The sequence below is a fragment of the Coturnix japonica genome, unplaced genomic scaffold (genome assembly GCF_054131305.1).
Source record: "Coturnix japonica strain WE unplaced genomic scaffold, WE-NBRP24 Scf063, whole genome shotgun sequence".
Taxonomy (NCBI): domain Eukaryota; kingdom Metazoa; phylum Chordata; class Aves; order Galliformes; family Phasianidae; genus Coturnix; species Coturnix japonica.
The window spans coordinates 414,704-438,130 of NW_028188966.1; the positions used below are offsets into that span (position 1 = coordinate 414,704).

The 23,427-nt window shown below is 59.0% G+C and overlaps 1 protein-coding gene across 1 annotated transcript; it reads right to left on the bottom strand.

Annotated features, from left to right (window-relative positions):
- Positions 1-280: 280 nt before the first annotated feature.
- On the bottom strand, positions 281-22,468 carry LOC146751695 (glycogen [starch] synthase, muscle-like). Its single transcript, XM_085533784.1, has 12 exons — positions 22,311-22,468; positions 20,035-20,216; positions 17,588-17,779; positions 14,603-14,788; positions 11,400-11,544; positions 9,442-9,559; positions 6,676-6,796; positions 5,858-5,964; positions 4,783-4,842; positions 4,075-4,153; positions 832-945; positions 281-292 (listed from the first exon to the last, which is right to left on the bottom strand). Exons 1-12 carry the CDS (start codon positions 22,420-22,422, stop codon positions 281-283), a joined length of 1,428 nt encoding a protein of 475 aa, XP_085389910.1. The 5' UTR covers positions 22,423-22,468.
- Between the last annotated feature and the right edge of the window lie 959 nt (positions 22,469-23,427).

A 23,427-nucleotide genomic window follows, 5' to 3' on the forward strand; every position in this document is an offset into this window, starting at 1 on the left:
GGGGGAGATATAGGGGGAGATAGGGGGATATGGGGGGATATAAAGGGGAGATAGGGGTGATATAGGGGGATATGGGGGGGATGGGGGGATATAGGGGAGATATAGGGGGAGATGGGGGAGATAGGGGGGTATAGGGGGAGATAAGGGGGATATAGGGGGATATAGGGGAGATATAGGGGATATAGGGAGATAAGGGGGAGATAAAGGGGAGATAGGGGGAGATAGGGGGGTATAGGGGGATATAGGGGGAGACAGGGTGCCATGGTCAGCAATGGGCTCCCTACTGCCCCCCCTGCTCCCCAAACCCCCCTGAGACCCCTCAAATCCCCTAATATCCCCAATATCCCCCCACCCCCATTGCCCCCCATCCCCAGCAACCCCCACCCCCAATATACCCCCCCGGTCCCATTGCCCCCCAACCCCCCCCCAGTCCCTCTGCCCCCCATCCCCCTCCCCTGAAGCTCCCTCCCCTCCCTTGATGCCCCCTCCCCCCACCTGAAGCCCCCTCCCCCCATTGAAGCCCCTTCCCCTCCTGAATCCCCTCCCCACCTTGAAGCCCCCTCCCCCATTGTAGCCCCCTCCCCCTTGAAGCCCCCCCCCCATTGAAGCCCCCTCCCCCCTTTAAGCCCCCCCCCCATGAAGCCCCTCCCCAATTGACGGCCCCCTCCCCCCATTGAAGCCCCCTCCCCCCATTGACGCCCCCCTTGAAGCCCCTCCCCTCATTGAGGCCCCCTCCCCACTTGACGCCCCCTCCCCCCTTGAAGCCCCCTCCCACCTTGAATCCCCCTCCCCCCATTGACGCCCCCTCCCCCATTGACGCCCCCTCCCCACCTTGACGCGGTCGTTGCCGCTGTTGAACAGCCCGATGCGTCGGATCGTGGTCAGGATGGGGTCGGTGGCGTCGTCCAACATGTTGTGGGTGCACACGGGGGGGAACGACTGGCGCTATGGGGCGGGGGGGGGTCAGTGGGGACCCACAGCATGGGGACATGGGGGTATTGGGGTATTGGGGGGTATTGGGGATATGGGGACCCACATAATGGGGATATGGGGACATGGGGACCCACATAATGGGGACATGGGGGATATGGGGACCCACATAATGGGATATGGGGCATTGGGGACATTGGGACCCACATCATGGGGATATGGGGGACATGAGGACCCACATAATGGGGACAAGGGGACCCACACAATGGGGATATGGGGGGTATTGGGGACATGGGGACCCACATAATGGGGATATGGGGGGTATTGGGGTATTGGGGACATGGGGACCCACATCATGGGGACATGGGGGTATTTGGGGACATGGGGGGCATGGGGGTATTGGGGATATGGGGACCCACATAATGGGGACATGGGGGGTATTGGGGATATGGGGGACATGGGGACCCACATAATGGGGATATGGGGACATTGGGGTATTGGGGACATTGGGACCCACATAATGGGGATATGGGGCCATTGGGACATGGGGGGCATGGGGGTATTGGGGACATGGGGACCCACACAATGGGACATGGGGGGTATTGGGGACATGGGGGTAATTGGGGACATGGGGACCCACATAAGGGGGATATGGGGATATTGGGGACATGGGGGGCATGGGGGTATTGGGGACATGGGGACCCACATAATGGGGACATGGGGGCATGAGGACCCACATAATGGGACAAGGGGACCCACATAAGGGGGATATGGGGACATGGGGGACATGGGACCCACATAATGGGGATATGGGGGGTATTGGGGTATTGGGGACATGGGACCCACATAATGGGGATATGGGGGTAATTGGGACATGGGACCCACATAATGGGGACATGGGGGTATTGGGGACATGGGGACCCACATAATGGGACATTGGGGACATGGGACCCACATAATGGGGATATGGGGACATGAGGACCACATAATGGGGATATGGGGACATGAGGACCCACATAATGGGGATATGGGGGGTATTGGGACCCACATAATGGGGCATGGGGGGTATTGGGGTATTGGGGACATGGGGACCCACATAATGGGGGCATGGGGGATATGGGGGACATAGGGACCCACATAAGGGGGATATGAGGACATGAGGACCCACATAATGGGGATATGGGGGGTATTGGGGTATTGGGGACATGGGGACCCACATAATGGGGATATGGGGCATTGGGGGACATGGGGGGCATGGGGGTATTGGGGAATATGGGGACCCACATAATGGGGATATGGGGGTATTGGGACCCACATAATGGGGATATGGGGAATATGGGGACATGGGGACCCACATAAGGGGGACATGGGGCATTGGGGACATAGGAACCCACATAAGGGGGACATGGTGACATTAGGACCTACACAATGGGGACATGGGGGTACTGAGGACATGGGGACCCACATAATGGGGATATGGGGGCTTGGGGACATGGAGACCCACATAATGGGGACATGGGGGACATGGGGACCCACATAATGGGGATATGGGGGACATGGGGGGCATTGGGGTATTGGGGACATGGGGACCCACACAATGGGGATATGGGGGATATGGGGACCCACATAATGGGGACATGGGCGTATTGGGGATATGGGGGCCATGGGGAACATGGGGGGTATTGGGGACATGGGGACCCACATAATGGGGATATGGGGGACATGGAGGACATGGGGGACGTGAGGACCCACATAATGGGGACAAGGGGACCCACATAATGGGGATATGGGGGACATGGGGGGCATTGGGGACCCCAAGAGTGAGGATGGGGGGATCCCAGCATTGGGGACCCTAAAGGTGGGGATGGGGGGGTCTCAGTACTGGGGACCCCAATGGGTGGGGATGGGGGATCCAGTATTGGGGACCTAAGGTGGGGATGGGGGACCTCAGTATTGGGACCCCAATGAGTGGGGATGGGGGACCCCAATAGTGGGGTATGGGGGGACTCAGTATTGGGGACCCTAAGGGTGGGGATGGGGGGGGGTCTCAGTATTGGGGACCCCAATGAGTGGGGATGGGGGGACCCCAATAGTGGGGTATGGGGGGGGGTCTCAGTATTGGGGACCCCAAAGGTGGGGATGCGGGGGGGGTCTCAGTATTGGGGACCCCAATGAGTGGGGATGGGGGGACCCCAATAGTGGGGTATGGGGGTCCAGTATTGGGGACCCCAAAGGTGGGGATGGGGGGACCTCAATAGTGGGTATGGGGGGGTCCCAGTATCAGGGACCCCAATGGTGGGGTATGGGGGGATCCCAGTATTGGGGACCCTAAAGGTGGGGATGGGGGGACCCTAATAGTGGGGTATGGGGGGGTCTCAGTATTGGGGGACCCCAAAAGTGGGGATGGGGGGGACCCCAGTATCAGGGACCCCAATGGGTGGGGATGGGGGGGTCTCAGCATTGGGACCCCAAAGGTGGGGCTGGGGGGACCCTAATGGTGGGTATGGGGGGACTCCAGTATTGAGGACCCCAAAGGTGGGGATGGGGGGGTCTCAGCATTGGGGACCCTAAAGGTGGGGATGGGGGGGTCCCAGTATCAGGGACCCCAATAGTGGGGATGGGGGGACCCCAGTATCAGGGACCCCAATGGTGGGGTATGGGGGGGACCCCAGTATTGGGGACCCTAATAGTGGGGTATGGGGGGGTCTCAGCATTGGGGACCCCAAAGGTGGGGCTGGGGGGACCCTAATGGTGGGGTATGGGGGGGTCCCAGTATTGGGGACCCTAATAGTGGGGTATGGGGGGTCCCAGTATTGGGGACCCCAAAGGTGGGGATGGGGGGACCCCATTATCAGGGACCCCAATGGGTGGGGATGGGGGGGTCTCAGCATTGGGGGACCCAAAGGTGGGGATGGGGGGACCCTAATAGTGGGGTATGGGGGGGGGTCTCAGTATTGGGGACCTAAGGGTGGGGATGGGGGGACTCTAATAGTGGGGTATGGGGGGGTCTCAGTATTGGGGGACCCCAAAGGTGGGGATGGGGGGACCCCAATAGTGGGGTATGAGGGGACCCCAGTATTGGGGACCCTAAAGGTGGGGCTGGGGGGGTCCCCATCCCTATGGCCCCCATAGTGCCCCCCCCACCTGTGTAGCGAATATGGCCCGTTTCATCATGGTGAAATCCTCCCTGTCCAACATCTTGTTCATGTCGGGGAGGTTCCCCCTGTAATTGAGGGGGGGTCCCATTAAAGGCTGCCCCATAAGTGCCCCCCCCAGCCCCATAAGTGCCCCCTCCAGCCCCATAAGTGCCCCCCCCAGCCCCATAAGTGCCCCCCCCACAATAAGTGCCCCCCCCCAGCCCCATAAGTGCCCCCCCCCCCCAATAAGTGCCACCCCCCAGCCCCATAAGTGCCCCCCCAGCCCCATAAGTGCCCCCCCCCCCCCAATAAGTGCCACCCCCCAGCCCCATAAGTGCCCCCCCAGCCCCATAAGTGCCCCCCTCCAGCCCCATAAGTGCCCCCCCCAGCCCCATAAGTGCCCCCTCCAGCCCCATAAGTGCCCCCCGCCCCCATAAGTGCCACCCCCCAGCCCCATAAGTGCCACCCCCTAGCCCCATAAGTGCCCCCCCCCAGCCTCATAAGTGCTCCCCCCCCCCAATAAGTGCCCCCCCCTGCCCCATAAGTGCCCCCCCCAGCCCCATAAGTGCCCCCCCCAGCCCCATAAGTGCCCCCCCCAGCCCCATAAGTGCCACCCCCCAGCCCCATAAGAGCCCCCCCCCAGCCCCATAAGTGCCCCCCCCCGCCCCATAAGTGCCCCCCCCTGCCCCATAAGTGCCCCCCCCCCCCCCCTTACACCAGCAGCGACTCATAGAGCTTCTTCCCAAACTTCTCCTTCACCGTGTTGGCTGTGTCCCTATAGGGGGAGATGGGGGGGGTTAGAGACCCATAGAACACGGGGGTCCCCATTGATATGGGGGGGGTTATGGGGATGGGGGGGTTATGGGGCTGGGGGGGTTATGGGGCTGGGGGTTATGGGGCTGGGGGGGTTATGGGGCTGGGGGTTATGGGGATGGGGGGGTTATGGGGCTGGGGGTTATGGGGTTGGGGGTGTTATGGGGCTGGGGGGGTTATGGGGCTGGGGGTTATGGGGCTGGGGTGGTTATGGGGCTGGGGGTTATGGGGCTGGGGTGGTTATGGGGCTGGGGGTTATGGGGCTGTGGGGGTTATGGGGCTGGGGGTTATGGGGCTGGGGGGGTTATGGGGCTGGGGGGGTTATGGGGCTGGGGGTTATGGGGCTGGGGGGTTTATGGGGCTGGGGGTTATGGGGCTGGGGGTTATGGGGCTGGGGGGTTATGGGGCTGGGGGTTATGGGGCTGGGGGTTATGGGGATGGGGGTTATGGGGCTGGGGGTTATGGGGGTTATGGGGCTGGGGGTTATGGGGGTTATGGGGCTGGGGGTTATGGGGCTGGGGGTTATGGGGCTGGGGGTTATGGGGCTGGGGGGGTTATGGGGCTGGGTGTTATGGGGCTGGGGGTTATGGGGCTGGGGGGGTTATGGGGATGGGGGGGTTATGGGGATGGGGGGGTTACGGGGCTGGGGAGGTTATGGGGATGGGGGTTATGGGGATGGGGGGGTTATGGGGCTGGGGGTTATGGGGGTTATGGGGCTGGGGGTTATGGGGCTGGGGGGGTTATGGGGATGGGGGTTATGGGGATGGGGGTTATGGGGTTGGGGGTTATGGGGCTGGGGGGGTTATGGGGCTGGGGGGGTTATGGGGCTGGGGGTTATGGGGCTGGGGGGGTTATGGGGATGGGGTTATGGGGATGGGGGGGTTATGGGGTTGGGGGGGTTATGGGGCTGGGGGTTATGGGGCTGGGGGTTATGGGGCTGGGGGTTATGGGGTTGGGGTTATGGGGCCGGGTCCCACCAGAGCTGCTTTCTCACGGCCTGCCCCTTTAAGGACTCCACGTTGAAGTTGTTGGTTCGTGCCGGCATGATGAAAAACGCCACCACCGTCACCTCGCTGCCGTTCACCTGCAAGGACCTGAATGGCACCCGGCCCCATAGCGCTGCCCCATAGACCCCATAGCCCCTATAGCCCCTATAGCCCCCTATAGCCCCTATAGCCCCCATAGCCCCTATAGCCCCCATTCACCCCATAGCCCCTATAGCCCCCATAGTCCTTATAGCCCCCATTCACCCCATAGCCCCCATTGCCCCCATTCACCCCATAGACCCCATATCCCCCATAGCCCCCATAGCCCCCATTCACCCCATAGCCCCTATATCCCCCCATATCCCCCCATATCCCCCCATAGCCCCCATTCACCCCATAGCCCCCATAGCCCCCATAGCCCCCCATATCCCTCCATAGCCCCCCATAGACCCCATTCACCCCATAGCCCCCATTCACCCCATAACCCCCATAGCCCCCATTCACCCCATATCCCCCATATCCCACCCCATAACCCTACAACCCCATAACCCTACAACCCTATTTCCCCCCCCAAGGACCCCATAAGCCCTATAACCCTACAACCCCATAACCCCCCATAACCCTACAACCCCATAACCCCACGACCCTATTTACCCCCAAAGGACCCCATAACGCCCCCACATACCCCATAACCCTACAACCCCATAACCCCCCACCCCATAACCCTACAACCCCATAAGCCCCTCCAGCCCCATATACCCCATAACCCCCCATAACCCTACAACCCCATAACCCTACAACCCTATTACCCTGAGCAGGTAGTTGAGCCGCGCCAGCGCCTCCAGGAAGATGTCGGCCCCTTTGTTGGAGAATTCGTAACGACCCGCGATGAAGAAGAAAAGGGTTTTGTCCAGGTCAAAGTCCAGGTGTCTGCGGGGACAGCGTCAGTACGGACACAAAGAGACACAAAATGACCCAAAAATACACCAAAATGACCCGAAAAGACCCAAAAAAGAGACCAAAAAGACCCTAAAAGACCCCTAAAAGACCCTAAAAGACCCAAAAAATACACCAAAAATACACCAAAATGACCCTAAAAGACCCTAAAAGACCCTAAAAGACCCCAAAATGACCCTAAAAGAGATGAAAAACCCCAAAAGACCCCAAAAAGACCCTAAAAGACCCCAAAAAGACCCAAAAATACACAAAAAAGACCCTAAAAGAGACCAAAAAGACCCTAAAAGACCCCAAAAAGACCCTAAAAGACCCCAAAAAACCCCCAAAAGACCCCAAAAAGAGCCAAAAAAGAGATGAAAAACCCCAAAAGACCCCAAAAAGACACTTGGGAACCCCAAAAATACCTCAAAAAGACCCAAAAATACACCAAAAAGACCCTAAAAGACCCCAAAAACCCCAAAAAGATCCTAAAAGACCCCCAAAAACACACCAAAATACCCAGAAAAGACCCCAAAAAGACCTCAAAAAGACTCCAAAAGAGACCAAAACGACCCTAAAAGACCCCAAAAAGACACTCAGAAATGCCAAAAAGACCCTAAAAGAGCCCCCCAAAACCCCAAAAGACCCCAAAAATACACCAAAAAGGCACTCAGGAACCCCAAAAAGACCCCAAAAGAGACCAAAAAGACCCCTAAAAGACCCTAAAAGACCCTAAAAGACCCTAAAAAGACCCTAAAAGACCCTAAAAGACCCCAAAAAAGACCCTAAAAGACCCTAAAAGACCCTAAAAGACACCAAAATACCCAGAAAAGACCCCCAAAAGACCCTAAAAGACCCCAAAAGACCCTAAAAGACCCCAAAAAGACCTCAAAAAGACCCAAAAAGACCCCAAAAAGACCCTAAAAGACCCTAAAAGAGACCAAAAAGACCCCAAAAAGGCACTCAGGAACCCCAAAAATACCCCAAAAAGACCCAAAAATACACCAAAAAGACCCTAAAAGACCCTAAAAAACCCCGAAAGACACCAAAAAAACACTCAGAAACCCCAAAAAGACCCCAAAAAGACCCAAAAAGACCCAAAAAGAGACCAAAAAGACCCTAAAAGACCCTAAAAGATCCCAAAAAGACCCCAAAATACACCAAAAAGACCCAAAAAGACCCTAAAAGACCCCAAAGAGACCCAGATAGACCCTAAAAGACCCAAAAATACACCAAAATACCCAAAAAAGACCTCAAAAGACCCCCCAAATCCCCCTCAGACCCCCCCAACCCCTTCCTAAAGGCCCCCATGAGCCCCCCAAAGACCCCCCCAATTCCCTTTAGACCCCCCAGTTCCCTTTAGACCCCCCCAAATCCCCCTTATACCCCCCCAACCCCTCCCTAAAGGCCCCCATGAGACCCCCAAGACCCCCCCAATTCCCTTTAGACCCCCCAATTCTCCCTTAGACGCCCCCAACCCCTTCCTAAAGGCCCTTATGAGACCCCCAAGACCCCCCCAATTCCCCTTAGACCCCCACAAATCCCCCTTAGACCCCCCAACCCCTTCCTAAAGGCCCCCATGAGACCCCCACACCCCCAATTCCCTTTAGACCCCCCAATCCCCCTTTAGACCCCCCAAATTCCCCTCAGACCCCCCCAAGCCCTTCCTAAAGGCCCCCATGAGACCCCCAAGACCCCCAAAGCCCCCCCAATTCCCTTTAGACCCCCCCAAATCCCCCTCAGACCCCCCCAACCCCTCCCTAAAGGCCCCCATGAGACCCCCAAGACCCCCCCAATTCCCTTTAGACCCCCCAAATCCCCCTTAGACCCCCCTAAATCCCCCTTAAACCCCCTTTAGACCCCCCCAATTCCCTTTAGCCCCCCAACTCCCTTTAGACCCCCCCAAATGCCCCTTAGACCCTCTCCAATTCCCTTTAGACCCCCCCAAATCCCCCTTAGACCCCCCCAACCTGTTCCTAAAGGCCCCCATGAGACCCCCAAGACCCCCAAGACCCCCCCAATTCCCTTTAGACCCCCCAAATCCCCCTTAAACCCCTTTTAGACCCCCCCAACTCCCTTTAGACCCCCCCAATTCCCCTTAGAATCCCCTTAGACCCCCCAATTCCCCCTCAGACCCCCCAACCCCTTCCTAAAGGCCCCCATGAGACCCCCAAGACCCCCCCAATTCCCTTTAGACCCCCCCAATCCCCCTTTAGACCCCCCAGTTCCCCTTAGACCCCCCCAAATCCCCCTCAGACCCCCCCAAACCCTTCCTAAAGGCCCCCATGAGACCTCCAAGACCCCCCCAATTCCCTTTAGACCCCCCAAATCCCCCTTAAACCCCTTTTAGACCCCCCCAACTCCCTTTAGACCCCCCCAATTCCCCTTAGAATCCCCTTAGACCCCCCAAATCACCCTCAGACCCCCCAACCCCTTCCTAAAGGCCCCCATGAGACCCCCAAGACCCCCCCAATTTTCTTTAGACCCCCCCAACTCCCCTTAGACCCCCCCAAATCCCCCTTAAACCCCCCCCAAATCCCCTTAGACCCCCCCAAATCCCCCTCAGACCCCCCCAACCCCTTCCTAAAGGCCCCCATGACCCCCCCAGCCCCCCCCGTGCCCCCTCCCCATGGTCTCACCCATAGAAGTGCCCCCTGACGAACTCCTGCACCCTGGCCTTGCTCTGCGCGTGCAGGTTCTGGAACTCGTGCATGGCCGAGAACTTGCGGACATTGAGGCCGTTGGGGGTCACCAGGTCTGGGGGGGGACATGGGGGGATATGGGGGGGGTCCATATGGGGGGGAAGGGTCACCATGGGGGGGGCTAAAGGGAATTGGGGGGGTCTGAGGGGGATTGGGGGGGTCTAAAGGGAACTGGGGGGGTCTGAGGGGGTTTTGGGGGGGTCTAAAGGGAATTGGGGGGGTCTAAAGGCAATTGGGGGGGTCTTTGGGGGTCTTTGGGGGTCTCATGGGGGCCTTTAGGAAGGGTTTGGGGGGTCTAAGGGGGATTTGGAAGGTCTAAAGGGAATTGGGGGGGGGTCTGAGGGGGATTTGGGGGGATCTAAGTGGGGTTGGGGGGTTCTAAAGGGAATTGGGGGGGTCTAAGGGGAATTGGGGGGGTCTGAGAGGAATTGGGGGGTCTAAAGGGAATTGGGGGGGTCTGAGGGGAATTGGGGGGGGTCTAAAGGGAATTGGGGGGGTCTAAAGGGAATTGGGGGGGGTCTGAGGGGGATTGGGGGGGCTCTAAGGGGAATTGGGGGGGTCTAAAGGGAACTGGGGGGATCTGAGGGGGTTTTGGGGGGGGTCTAAAGGGAATTGGGGGGGTCTGAGGGGAATTGGGGGGGTCTAAATGGAACTGGGGGGGTCTAAAGGGGATTGGGGGAGTCTAAGGGGAATTGGGGGGATCTGAGGGGAATTGGGGCGGTCTAAAGGCAATTGGGGAGGTCTTTGGGGGTCTCATGGGGGCCTTTAGGAAGGGGTTGGGGGGGTCTGAGGGGGATTGGGGGGGTCTAAAGGGAATTGGGGGGGTCTGAGGGGAATTGGGGGGGTCTAAAGGGGGATTGGGGGGTTCTAAAGGGAATTGGGGGGGGTCTAAGGGGAATTGGGGGGGTCTGAGGGGAATTTTGGGGGGTCTAAAGGGAATTGGGGGGGTCTGAGGGGAATTGGGGGGGGTCTGAGGGGGTTTTGGGGGGGTCTAAAGGGAATTGGGGGGGGTCTAAAGGGAATTGGGGGGGTCTGAGGGGAATTGGGGGAGTCTAAGGGGAATTGGGGGGGTCTAAGGGGAATTGGGGGGGTCTGAGAGGAATTGGGGGGGGTCTAAAGGGAATGGGGGGGGTCTAAAGGGAATTGGGGGGTCTAAAGGGGATTGGGGGGTCTAAAGGGAATTGGGGGGGTCTGAGGGGGATTTGGGGGGGTCTGAGGGGGATTTGGGGGAGTCTTTTGGGGTCAAGGTTCTTATGGGGGGGTCAGGGTCCCTATAGGGGGGGGGTCTTAGGGTCTCTATGGGTGTTTTGGGGTCCCTATGTGGGTCTGGGGTCCCCATGTTGGCTTATGGGTCCCCATATGGGTTTGGGGTCCCCACGTTGGCTTATGGGTCCCCATATGGGTCTGGGGTCCCCATGGGGGTCTCAGGATCCCTATGTGGGTCTGGGGTCCCAGTGGGGGTTTATGGGTCCCCATGTTGGCTTATGGATCCCCATGTGGGTCTAGGGTCCCCATATGGGTGTGGGGTCCCCATGGGGGTCTCAGGATCCCGATGTGGGTCTGGGCTCCCCATGTTGGCTTATGGGTCCCCATATGGGTGTGGGGTCCCCATGGGGGTCTCAGGATCCCGATGTGGGTCTGGGCTCCCCATGTTGGCTTATGGGTCCCCATATGGGTGTGGGGTCCCCATGGGGGTCTCAGGATCCCGATGTGGGTCTGGGGTCCCCATGTTGGCTTATGGGTCCCCATGTGGGTCTAGGGTCCCCATATGGGTCTGGGGTCCCCATGCGGGTCTCAGGATCCCTATGTGGGTCTGGGGTCCCCATATGGGTCTGGGGTCCCCATGTGGGTCTCAGGATCCCGATGTGGGTCATTGTTCCCCATGGGCCCCTCACCCGGTTTCCTCTTCAGCAGATGCTCGGCCTCCCCCGCGGTGACGTGTGACACGGTGGTGAGAACGTGGGCGCAGTGCGCGGCCGCGCGCTCCAGGCAGTAACGGTGATAGATCTGACGCTCCCCGGCCTCCTTGTCCACGTCGAACTGCAACATGGCGGCCCAACATGGCGGCCCTTCAACCTCCACATCCCAATATGGCGGCCCAACATGGCGGCCCTTCAACCTCCACATCCCAATATGGCGGCTCAACATGGCGGCCCTTCAACCTCCATCAACCTCCACATCCCAACATGGCGGCCCAACATGGCGGCCCTTCAACCTCAACATCCCAACATGGCGGCCCTTCAACCTCCATCAACCTCCACATCCCAACATGGCGGCCCAACATGGCGGCCCATCAACCTCCACATCCCAACATGGCGGCCCTTCAACCTCCACATCCCAACATGGCGGCCCAACATGGCGGCCCTTCAACCTCCACATCCCAACATGGCGGCCCAACATGGCGGCCCTTCAACCTCCACATCCCAACATGGCGGCCCTTCAACCTCCACAACCCAACATGGCGGCCCAACATGGCAGCCCTTCAACCTCCACATCCCAACATGGCGGCCCTTCAACCTCCACATCCCAACATGGCGGCCCAACATGGCGGCCCTTCAACCTCCACAACCCAACATGGCAGCCCAACATGGCGGCCCTTCAACCTCCACATCCCAACATGGCGGCCCTTCAACCTCCACATCCCAACATGGCGGCCCAACATGGCGGCCCTTCAACCTCCACATCCCAACATGGCGGCCCCCATCAACTAGGCCTCAACCTTCCCATCATGCTCTGCTCCACACCAGGCCTCAGCCTTCCCATCATGCATTGCAGCTCCCGCTAACTTCTCATCATGCTCCAGGCCTCGCTAGGCCTCAACTTTCCCATCATGCACTGCGGCTCCCGCTAACTTCCCATCATGCTTCAGGCCTCACTAGGCCGCAGCCTTCCCATCATGCATTGCAGCTCCCGCTAACTTCTCATCATGCTCCAGGCCTCGCTAGGCCTCAACCTTCCCATCATGCTCTGCTCCACACTAGGCCTCAACCTTCCCATCATGCTTCAGGCCTCACTAGGCCTCAACTTTCCCATCATGCATTGCGGCTCCTCCTAACTTCCCATCATGCTCCAGGCCTCGCTAGGCCTCAACTTTCCCATCATGCACTGCGGCTCCCGCTAACTTCCCATCATGCTTCAGGCCTCACTAGGCCGCAGCCTTCCCATCATGCACTGCGGCACCCGCTAACTTCCCATCATGCTCCAGGCCTCACTAGGCTGCAGCCTTCCCATCATGCTCTGCTCTGCACTAGGCCTCAACCTTCCCATCGTGCTCCAGGCCTCGCTAGGCCGCAGCCTTCCCATCATGCATTGTGGCTCCCGCTAACTTCCCATCATGCTCCAGGCCTCACTAGGCCCAAGCCTTCCCTCCACATTAGGCCCCAACCTTCCCACTGTGCTCCAGGCCTCACTAGGCCTCACTAGGCCTCACTAGGCCTCAACCTCCTCTCCAATTGCCCCCAACCCAATTCCCCTGTCCCAATCTCGCCCCCCCCTTTGCCCCCAACCCAGCCCCCCAACCCCCCCCCCAGTCCATTTCCCCCCCTTCTCCCCCCTTTGCCCCCCAACCCAGCTCCCTATCCCCCCCCCCAGTCTATTTCCCCCCCAGCCCCCCAACCCAACCCCCCAACCCCCCCTACCCCCCCCAGTCCATTTCCCCCCCTTTGACCCCTTTGCCCCCCAACCCAGCCCCCCAACCCCCCCAGCCCCCCCAACCCAGTCCCTCAACCCAACCTCCCCCAGTCCATTCCCCCCCTCTTTCCCCCCCAACCCAGCCCCCCAAACCCCTCTACCCCCTCCAGTCCATATCCACCCCAGTTTGCCCCCCAACCCAGGCCCCCAACCCCCCAAATGCCCCCCCCAGTCCACTGCTCCCCCCCTTTGCCCCCCAACCCAGCCCCCCAACTGCCCCCTCCCCAGTCCATTTCCCCCCGTCCCCCTCCATTTGCCCCCCAACCCAGCCCCCCAACCCCCCCCAATCCATCTCCCACTCATTGCCCCCCAACCCAGCCCCCCAACCCCCCCCAGTCCATTTCCCCCCCTCCTCCCCCAGTTGCCCCCCAACCCAGCCCCCCAACCCCCTCCGCAGTCCATTTCCCCCCATTTGCCTCCCAACCCAGCCCCCCAACTCCCCCCAGTCCATTTCCCCCCCCACCCCCCCACCCCAACCCCCCCCTACCCCCCCAAGTCCATTTCCCCCCCTTTGCCCCCTTTGCCCCCCAACCCAGCCCCCAACCCTCTCCCCACTCCATCTCCCCCCCCTTTGCCCCCCACCCCAGCCCCCCAACCCCTCCAGTCCATTCCCCCCCCCCCCACTCCATTTCCCCCCCAACCCAGCCCCCCAACTCCCCCCCCAGTCCACTGCCCCCCCCTTTGACCCCCAACCTAGCCCCCCCAACCCCCCCCTACCCCCTCCAGTCCATATCCCCCCCTGGTTTGTCCCCCAGGCCAGCCTCCCAACCCCTCCCCCCAGTCCATTTCCCCACCTCCCCCCCTTTGCCCCCCAAACCCCCCAGGCCCGATCCCCCCCCCACCCCTTTGCCCCCCAACCCAGCCCCCCAACCCCCCCCCCCAGTCCATTTCCCCCCCTTTGACCCCTTTGCCCCCCAACCCAGCCCCCCAACCCTCTCCCCACTCCATTTCCCCCCATTTGCCCCCCAACTCAGCCCCCCAACCCCCCCCAGTCCATTCTTAGCCCCTTTGCCCCCCAACCCAGCCCCCCAACTGCCCCCTCCCCAGTCCATTTCCCCCCCTATCCCCCCCCAACCCAGCTCCCCCCAACCCCCCCTACCCCCTCCAGTCCATATCCCCCCCCGGTTTGCCCCCTAGGCCAACCCCCCAAATACCTCCCCAGTCCATTTCCCCGCTCTTTGACCCCTTTGCCCCCCAACCCCCCCCAGTCCGTTCTTACCCCCTTTGCCCCCCAACCCAGCCCCCCAACCCCCTCCCCAGTCCATTTCCCTCCCCACCCCCCCCCAAACCCAGCCCCCCAAACCCCCCCCAATCCATCTCCCCCTCATTGCCCCCCATCCCAGCCCCCCACCCCAGCCCCCCCCCAGTCCATTTCCCCCCCTATCCCCCCCCCCTTCCCCCCCCTCACGTTGTGCAGGTTGTTGTAGAAGTCCACGCTCCCAGCGCACAAGTAGCGGCCCAACAACGTGGCGTGTGTGGTGAAGATGGTGGCGACGGGCAGACGCCGGGCGCGACACAGCACCAGGCCCAGCCCCGCCAGCCACTCGTGGAAATGGCCCACGATAAAGGGACGGTCTGAGCTCTGAGCTGCAAACTGACACGGACCCCAGACCCATAATGGTAATGTTAGTGGGGGGGACATGGACCCCAGCCCCATAATGGGACCGTTATTAGGGGGGGTGGGACCGTTAGTGGGGGGACATGGACCCCAGACCCACAATGGGACCGTTATTGGGGGGGACATGGACCCCAGACCCATAATGGGACCGTTATTCGGGGGGGGACATCAACACCCCCAGCCCCATAATGGGACCGTTATTGGGGGGGGACATGGACCCCAGACCCATAATGGGACCGTTATTGGGGGGGGACATGGACCCCAGACCCACAATGGGACCGTTATGGGGGGGACATGGACCCCAGACCCACAATGGGACCGTTATTGGGGGGGCAATGAGACCCCAGACCCATAATGGATCAACACCCCCAGCCCCATAATGGGACCGTTATTGGGGGACATGGACACCCCCAGACCCATAATGGGACCGTTATTGGGGGGCATGGACCCCAGACCCACAATGGGACCGTTATTGGGGGCGACATGGACCCCAGACCCATAATGGGACCGTTATTGGGGGACATGGACACCCCCAGACCCATAATGGGGCCGTTATTGGGGGACATGGACCCCCAGACCCATAATGGTAATGTTATTGGGGGCCATGGACCCCAGACCCACAATGGGACCGTTATGGGGGGGGACATGGACCCCAGACCCATAATGGTAATGTTATTGGGGGGGACATGGACCCCAGACCCACAATGGGACCGTTATGGGGGGGGACATGGACCCCAGACCCATAATGGGACCGTTATTGGGGGGGGTGGGACCGTTAGTGGGGGGACATGGACCCCAGACCCACAATGGGACCGTTAGTGGGGGGCATTGACACCCCCAGACCCACAATGGGACCGTTATGGGGGGGACATGGACCCCAGACCCATAATGGGACCATTATGGGGGAGACATGGACCCCAGACCCATAATGGTAATGTTATTGAGGGACATGGACCCCAGACCCACAATGGGACCGTTATGGGGGGGACATGGACCCCAGACCCATAATGGGACCGTTACGGGGGGCATTGACACCCCCAGACCCACAATGGGACCGTTATTGGGGGGGACATGGACCCCAGACCCACAGTGGTAATGTTATTGGGGGGGGGACATGGACCCCAGACCCATAATGGGACCGTTATGGGGGGACATGGACCCCAGACCCATAATGGTAATGTTATTGGGGGACATGGACCCCAGACCCATAATGGTAATGTTATTGGGGGGACATGGACCCCAGACCCATAATGGGACCGTTATGGGGGAGACATGGACCCCAGACCCATAATGGGACCGTTATGGGGGGGGACACACACACAAGGGGTTGAGTCCCCCCTTCAACGTCATTGGGGTTGTTCCAAGGGAACCATGAAGCCTCCGAAGCTCTCAATGACCACCAGGACCTCACAGGGACCCCAGACCCACACCTGAACCCCCATGGGGACCCCAGACCCACATGGGGACCCCAAGATCCCATTGGTGACTCCTAAACACACACAGGGACCCCAGACCTACACAGGGATCCTGAGACCCCATTGATGACTCCTGTACCCCCATGGGGACCCCAGACCCACACAGGGACCCCAGACTCACATGGGGATCAGGGGGCATTCTATCCTCACAGGGATGCAAGGTGGGGGGGTGTGGGGTTGGGGGTTCATATAGGGGGTTATGGGGGTCTATATGGGGTTATAGGGGTCTATATGGGATTATGGGGGTCTATATGGGATTATGGGGTCTATATGGGGTTATGGGGGACTATGTGGGATTGTAAGGGTCTATATGGTGTTATGGGGTTCTATATGGGATTATGGGGGTCTGTATGGGGTTATGGGGGTCTATATGGGGTTATAGGAATCTATATGGGATTATGGGGGTCTATATGGGATTATGGGGGTCTATGTGGGATTATGGGGGTCTATATGGGGTTATGGGGGTCTATATGGGGTTATGGGGGTCTATATGGGATTATGGGGGTCTGTATGGGATCATGGGGGTCTATATGGGACTACAAGGGTCTATATGGGGTAATGGGGTCTATATGGGATTATGGGGGTCTATATGGGGTTATGGGGGTCTATATGGGGTTATGGGTTTCTATATGGGATTATGTTGATCTACATGGGATTATGGGGGTCTATATGGGGTTATAGAAATCTATATGGGATTATGGAGTCTATATGGGGGTCTATATGGGGTTATGGGGTTCTATATGGGATTATAGGGATCTATATGGTGTTATGGGTTTCTATATGGGATCATGGGGGTCTACATGGGGTCATGGGGGTCTATATGGGGTTATGGGGGTCTATATGGGGTTATGGGATCTATATAGGATTATGAAGGTCTATATGGGATTATGGGGGTCTATATGAGGGTCTATATGGGATTATGGGGTTCTATATGGGATTATGGGGGTCTATATGAGGGTCTATATGGGACTATGAGAGTCTATATGGTGTTATGGGGTTCTATATGGGATTATGTTGATCTATATGGGATTATGGGAGTCTATATTGGGTTATGGGGTTCTATATGGGGTTATGGGGGTCTATATGGGGTTATGGGTTTCTATATGGGATTATGGGGTCTATATGGAATTATGGGGGTCTATATGGGATTATAGGGGTCTACATGGGATTATGGGGGTCTATATGGGATTATGGTTTTCTATATGGGATTATGGGTTTCTATATGAGATTATGGGTGTCTTCCAGGTATTCCAGGACCCTGGCCCCCCTTATTGCCCCCCGCCCCCTATTCCCAACCCACCTCTCCCAGGAACCACGCGACCAGGAACCCGAAGAGCACGGCGTCGTTGGCCTCGCGGTCGTACCAGGGCACCCCGATGGCGCAGCTCTCCCACAACTCGCTCTTCCAGCGCTCCAGGCTCCACGCGGTCGCACCCACGTCCAGCAGCACCACGGCCGGGCTGCCCTCAATCAGCCAGCGGCCAAAGTGAACCTATGGGGCAATAGGGGCGGGGGGAGACTAAATAGGGGGTATGGGGCGGCCACAATAGGGGGAGAGCCTAAATGTGGGGCACATAGGGGCGGGGGAGAGCCTAAATGTGGGGTATGGGGCGGCCACAATAGGGGGAGAGCATAGGGGTGATGGGAGACCCCAAATAGGGGTGATGGGAAACCCTAAATATGGGTGATGGGACGGCCCCAATAGGGGGAGAGCCTAAATGTGGGGTAAATAGGGGCGGGGGAGAGCCTAAATGGGGGGTATGGGGGAGTACAAATAGGGGGAGAGCCTAAATGTGGGGTATGGGGCGGCCCCAAATAGGGGGAGAGCCTAAATGGGGGGCACATAGGGGCGGGGGGAGCCTAAATGTGGGGTATGGGGGAGTCCAAATAGGGGGAGAGCCTAAATGTGGGGTAAATAGGGGCGGGGGAGAGCCTAAATGTGGGGTATGGGGCGGCCCCAATAGGGGGAGACCCTAAATGTGGGGTATGGGGTGGCCCCATAAGGTGGGTGTGGGGCCGTGACCTTTTCTGCCCTTTCCAATGCTGGGAACAGGGACGGGGGGAACATGAGCTGGGGGCTAAAAATAGACCCCACGTGGGAGGGGGAGGGGCAGGGTCCCCATGGGAAACACAGCCCCACAGACCCCATTATCCCACATAGACACCCATAACCCCATAGAGACCCCCATAACCCCATAGAGACCCCCATAATCCCATAGAGACCCCCATAATCCCATAGAGACCCCCATAACCCCATATAGACCCCCATAATCCCATACAGACCCCCATAACCCCACATAGACCCCCATAATCCCATATAGACCCCCATAATCCCCTATAGACCCCCATAATCCCCTATATACCTCCCTCCCCAGCCCCATAACCCCCCACCTTGCATCCCTTTGAGTTCATGGCACATAGACCCCCTTAACCCCATAAAGACCCCCATAATCCCACACAGACCTCCATAATCCCTTATAGACCCCCATAACCCCACATAGACACCCATAACCCCATATAGAGCCCCATAACCCCATACAGACCCCCATAATCCCACATAGACCCCCCATTATCCCACATAAGACCACATAACCCCATATAGACCCCCATAATCCTGTACAGACCCCCATAACTCCACACAGACCCCTATAATCCCCTATATAACCCCCCCCAGCCCCCCACCTTGCATCCGTGTGAGTTCATGGCACACAGACCCCCGTAATCCCCTACAGACCCCCATAACCCCATACAGACCCCCATAACCCCACATAGAACCCCATAACCCCACATAGACCCCCATTACCCCATACAGACCCTCATAATCCCTATAGACCCCCATAATCCCCTATAGATCCCCATAACCCCACATAGACCCCCCATAATCCCCTATATACCCCCCTCCCCAGCCCCATAACCCCCCCACCTTGCATCCCTTTGAGTTCATGGCACATAGACCCCCATAACCCCACATAGACCCCCATAACCCCATACAGACCCTCAAAATCCCATATAGACCCTATTATCCCCACATAGACCCCCATAATCCCCTATAGACCCCCATAATCCCCTATAGACCCCCCACCCCAGCCCCATAACCCCCCCACCTTGCACCCCTTTGAGTTCATGGCACATAGACCACCATAACCCCACATAGACCCCCATAACCCCATACAGACCCTCAAAATCCCATATAGACCCTATTATCCCCACATAGACCCCCATAATCCCCTATAGACCCCCATAATCCCCTATAGACCCCCCTCCCCAGCCCCATAACCCCCCCACCTTGCATCCCTTTGAGTTCATGGCACATAGACCCCCATAACCCCACATAAACCCCCATAATCCCACATAGACCCCCATAATCCCCTATATACCCCCATAATCCCCTATAGACCCCCATAACCCCACATAGACCCCCATAATCCCATATAGACCCCCATAATCCCCTATAGACCCCCATAATCCCCTATAGACCCCCCTCCCCAGCCCCATAACCCCCCACCTTGCATCCCTTTGAGTTCATGGCACATAGACCCCCATAACCCCATATAGACCCCCATAATCCCACATAGACCCCCATAATCCCACATAGACCCCCATAATCCCCTATATTCCCCCCTCCCCAGCCCCATAACCCCCTCACCTTGCATCCCTGTGAGTTCATGGCACATAGACCCCCATAACCCCATATAGACCCCCATAATCCCCTATATTCCCCCCTCCCCAGCCCCATAACCCCCCCACCTTGCACCCCTTTGAGTTCATGGCCTCCAGGGTCCGTCTCAGGGCGGGTTGGGGGGGGTCCAGCAGCTCCACCTGGGTCCTGACGCTGCTCTCCACGTAGGGTCCCACCATCACGTAGCTCTCGCCCCACTCATCCACCGTCACCCGGGCCTTGGTCTGCAGCACCGTGTAGATGCCGCCCACTGCGGGGCCGCCATGTCAGCACCCAATGGGTGACCCCAAGGCCTACAATGGGGCCTAAGTGTGACCCCAAGGCCTACAATGGGGCCTAAGTGTGGCCCCAAGGCCTACAATGGGGCCTAAGTGTGGCCCCAAGGCCTACAATGGGGCCTAAGGGGGACCCCAAGGCCTACAATGGGGCCTAAGGGGGACCCCAAGGCCTACAGGGGGACCCCAAGGCCTACAATGGGGCCTAAGGGTGACCCCAAGGCCTACAGGGGGACCCCAAAGGCCTATAATGGGGCTTAAGGGGGACACCAAGGCCTACAATGGGGCCTAAGTGTGACCCCAAGGCCTACAATGGGGCCTAAGGGGGACCCCAAGGCCTACAATGGGGCCTAAGGGGGACCCCAAGGCCTACAGGGGGACCCCAAGGCCTACAATGGGGCCTAAGGGTGATCCCAAGGCCTACAGGGGGACCCCAAGGCCTACAATGGGGCCTAAGTGTGACCCCAAGGCCTACAGGGGGACCCCAAGGCCTACAATGGGGCCTAAGTGTGACCCCAAGGCCTACAATGGGGCCTAAGTGTGATCCCAAGGCCTACAATGGGGCTTAATTGTGATCCCAAAGGCCTACAATGGGACCTAAGTGTGACCCCAAGGCCTATTATGGGGCCTAAGGGTGACCCCAAGGCCTTCAATGGGGCCTCAGTGTGACCCCAAAGGCCTACAATGGGGCCTAAGTGTGACCCCAAAGGCCTACAATGGGGCCTAAGTGTGACCCCAAGGCCTACAATGGGGCCTAAGTGTGACCCCAAGGCCTACAATGGGGCCTAAGTGTGACCCCAAGGCCTACAATGGGGCCTAAGTGTGACCCCAAGGCCTACAATGGGGCCTAAGTGTGACCCCAAGGCCTACAATGGGGAACTAAGGGGGACCCCAAGGCCTACAATGGGGCCTAAGGGGGACCCCAAGGCCTACAGGGGGACCCCAAAGGCCTACAATGGGGCCTAAGTGTGATCCCAAGGCCTACAATGGGGCCTAAGGGTGATCCCAAGGCCTACAATGGGGCCTAAGTGTGACCCCAAGGCCTACAATGGGGCCTAAGTGTGACCCCCAAGGCCTACAATGGGGCCTAAGGGGAACCCCAAAGCCTACAATGGGGCCTAAGTGTGACCCCCAAGGCCTACAATGGGGCCTAATGGGGACCCCAAAGGCCTACAATGGGGCCTAAGGGTGATCCCAAGGCCTACAATGGGACCTAAGGGTGACCCCAAGGCCTACAATGGGGCCTAAGGGTGCCAACAAGGCCTACAATGGGGCTTAAGTGTGACCCCAAGGCCTACAATGGGGCCTAAGTGTGACCCCCAAGGCCTACAGGGGGACCCCCAAGGCCTACAATGGGGCCTAAGGGGGACCCCAAGGCCTACAATGGGGCCTTGAGACCCATAGGACACTGGGGCCTAAGTGTGACCCCAAGGCCTACAATGGGGCCTAAGTGTGACCCAAGGCCTACAGGGGGACCCCAAAGGCTACAATGGGGCCTAAGTGTGACCCCAAGGCCTACAGGGGGACCCCAAAGGCCTACAATGGGGCCTAAGTGTGATCCCAAAGGCCTACAATGGGGCCTAAGGGTGCCAACAGGCCTACAATGGGGCCTAAGTGTGACCCCCAAGGCCTACAATGGGGCCTAAGGGGGACCCCAAAGGCCTACAATGGGGCCTAAGTGTGACCCCAAGGCCTACAATGGGGCCTAAGGGTAATCCCAAGGCCTACAATGGGGCCTAAGTGTCACCCCAAGGCCTACAATGGGGCCTAAGGGTGACCCCAAGGCCTACAACGGGGCCTAAGTGTGACCCCAAGGCCTACAATGGGGCCTAAGTGTGACCCCAAGGCCTACAATGGGGCCTAAGGGTGACCCCAAGGCCTACAGGGGGACCCCAAGGCCTACAATGGGGCCTAAGTGTGACCCCCAAGGCCTACAATGGGGCCTAAGGGGGACCCCAAGGCCTACAATGGGGCCTAAGTGTGACCCCCAAGGCCTACAATGGGGTCACAGAGGGGGGGTCACGTCGGGGTCAAAGGTCACAGGAAGGAGGTTACGAGGGGTCACTGACCTTTATTGGCCACTTCCCAGGCCACCTCGAACAGGACGGCGTTGTCGGGGGGCCCCTCCCATTCATCCAGGCCGGGTAAGGAGCTGATGGACATGGAGCGGGCCAACGGCATCGCGCCTGGGGGGGGGGGGAATAGGGGGGGGTCATATATTGGGGGGGGCTCAAACACCCCCCTTCCCCCCCCCACATTTAATGGGGTCCATCTGGTGCCCCCCCCAACCCAGCCCATGGGCTCTAGGGGGTTGGGGGGGGGTTGGGGGGGGGGAGAGGGGAGGGGGGGGGGTTAAACCCCTCCCCCCCATCCAATGGGGTCCATTTACCCCCCCCCCCCAACCCAGTCCATGGTCCCTGGGGGGGAGGGGGGTGGCTCATATATTGGGGGGGGGGTCGGTTCATATATTGGGGGGGTTCATATATTGGGGGGGGCTCATATATTGGGGGGGGTCATATATTGGGGGGGTCTATATTGGGGGGGGGTCATATATTGGGGGGGGTCATATATTGGGGGGGGGGTCATATATTGGGGGGGGTCATATATTGGGGGGGGTCATATATTGGGGGGCCATATATTGGGGGAGGGGTCATATATTGGGGGGGCTCATATATTGGGGGGGGTCATATATTGGGGGGGTCATATATTGGGGGGGTCAGATATTGGGGGGGGTCATATATTGGGGGAGGGGTCATATATTGGGGGGGATCATATATTGGGGGGGTCATATATTGGGGGGGGTCATATATTGGGGGGGTCATATATTGGGTTGGGGGGTAATATAGTGGGGGGGGTCATATATTGGGGGGATCATATATTGGGGGGGGTCACATATTGGGGGGGGGTCATTATTGGGGGGGATCATATATTGAGGGGTGGGAGTCATATATTGGGGGGGGGTCATATATTTGGGGGGGGGATCATACATTGAAGGGGAGGGGCTTAACCCCCTCCCCCCCCCCCCCATCCACTGGGGTCCATCTGGTGCCCCCCCACCCAGTCCATGGTGCCTGGGGGGGGGGGTATCATATATTATGGGGGGGGGGGTGTCAATATATATTGAGGACAGGGGGTCTTAAACCCCCCTTACCCCCCCTCCTCAACACCCCCCTCCCCATCCAATGG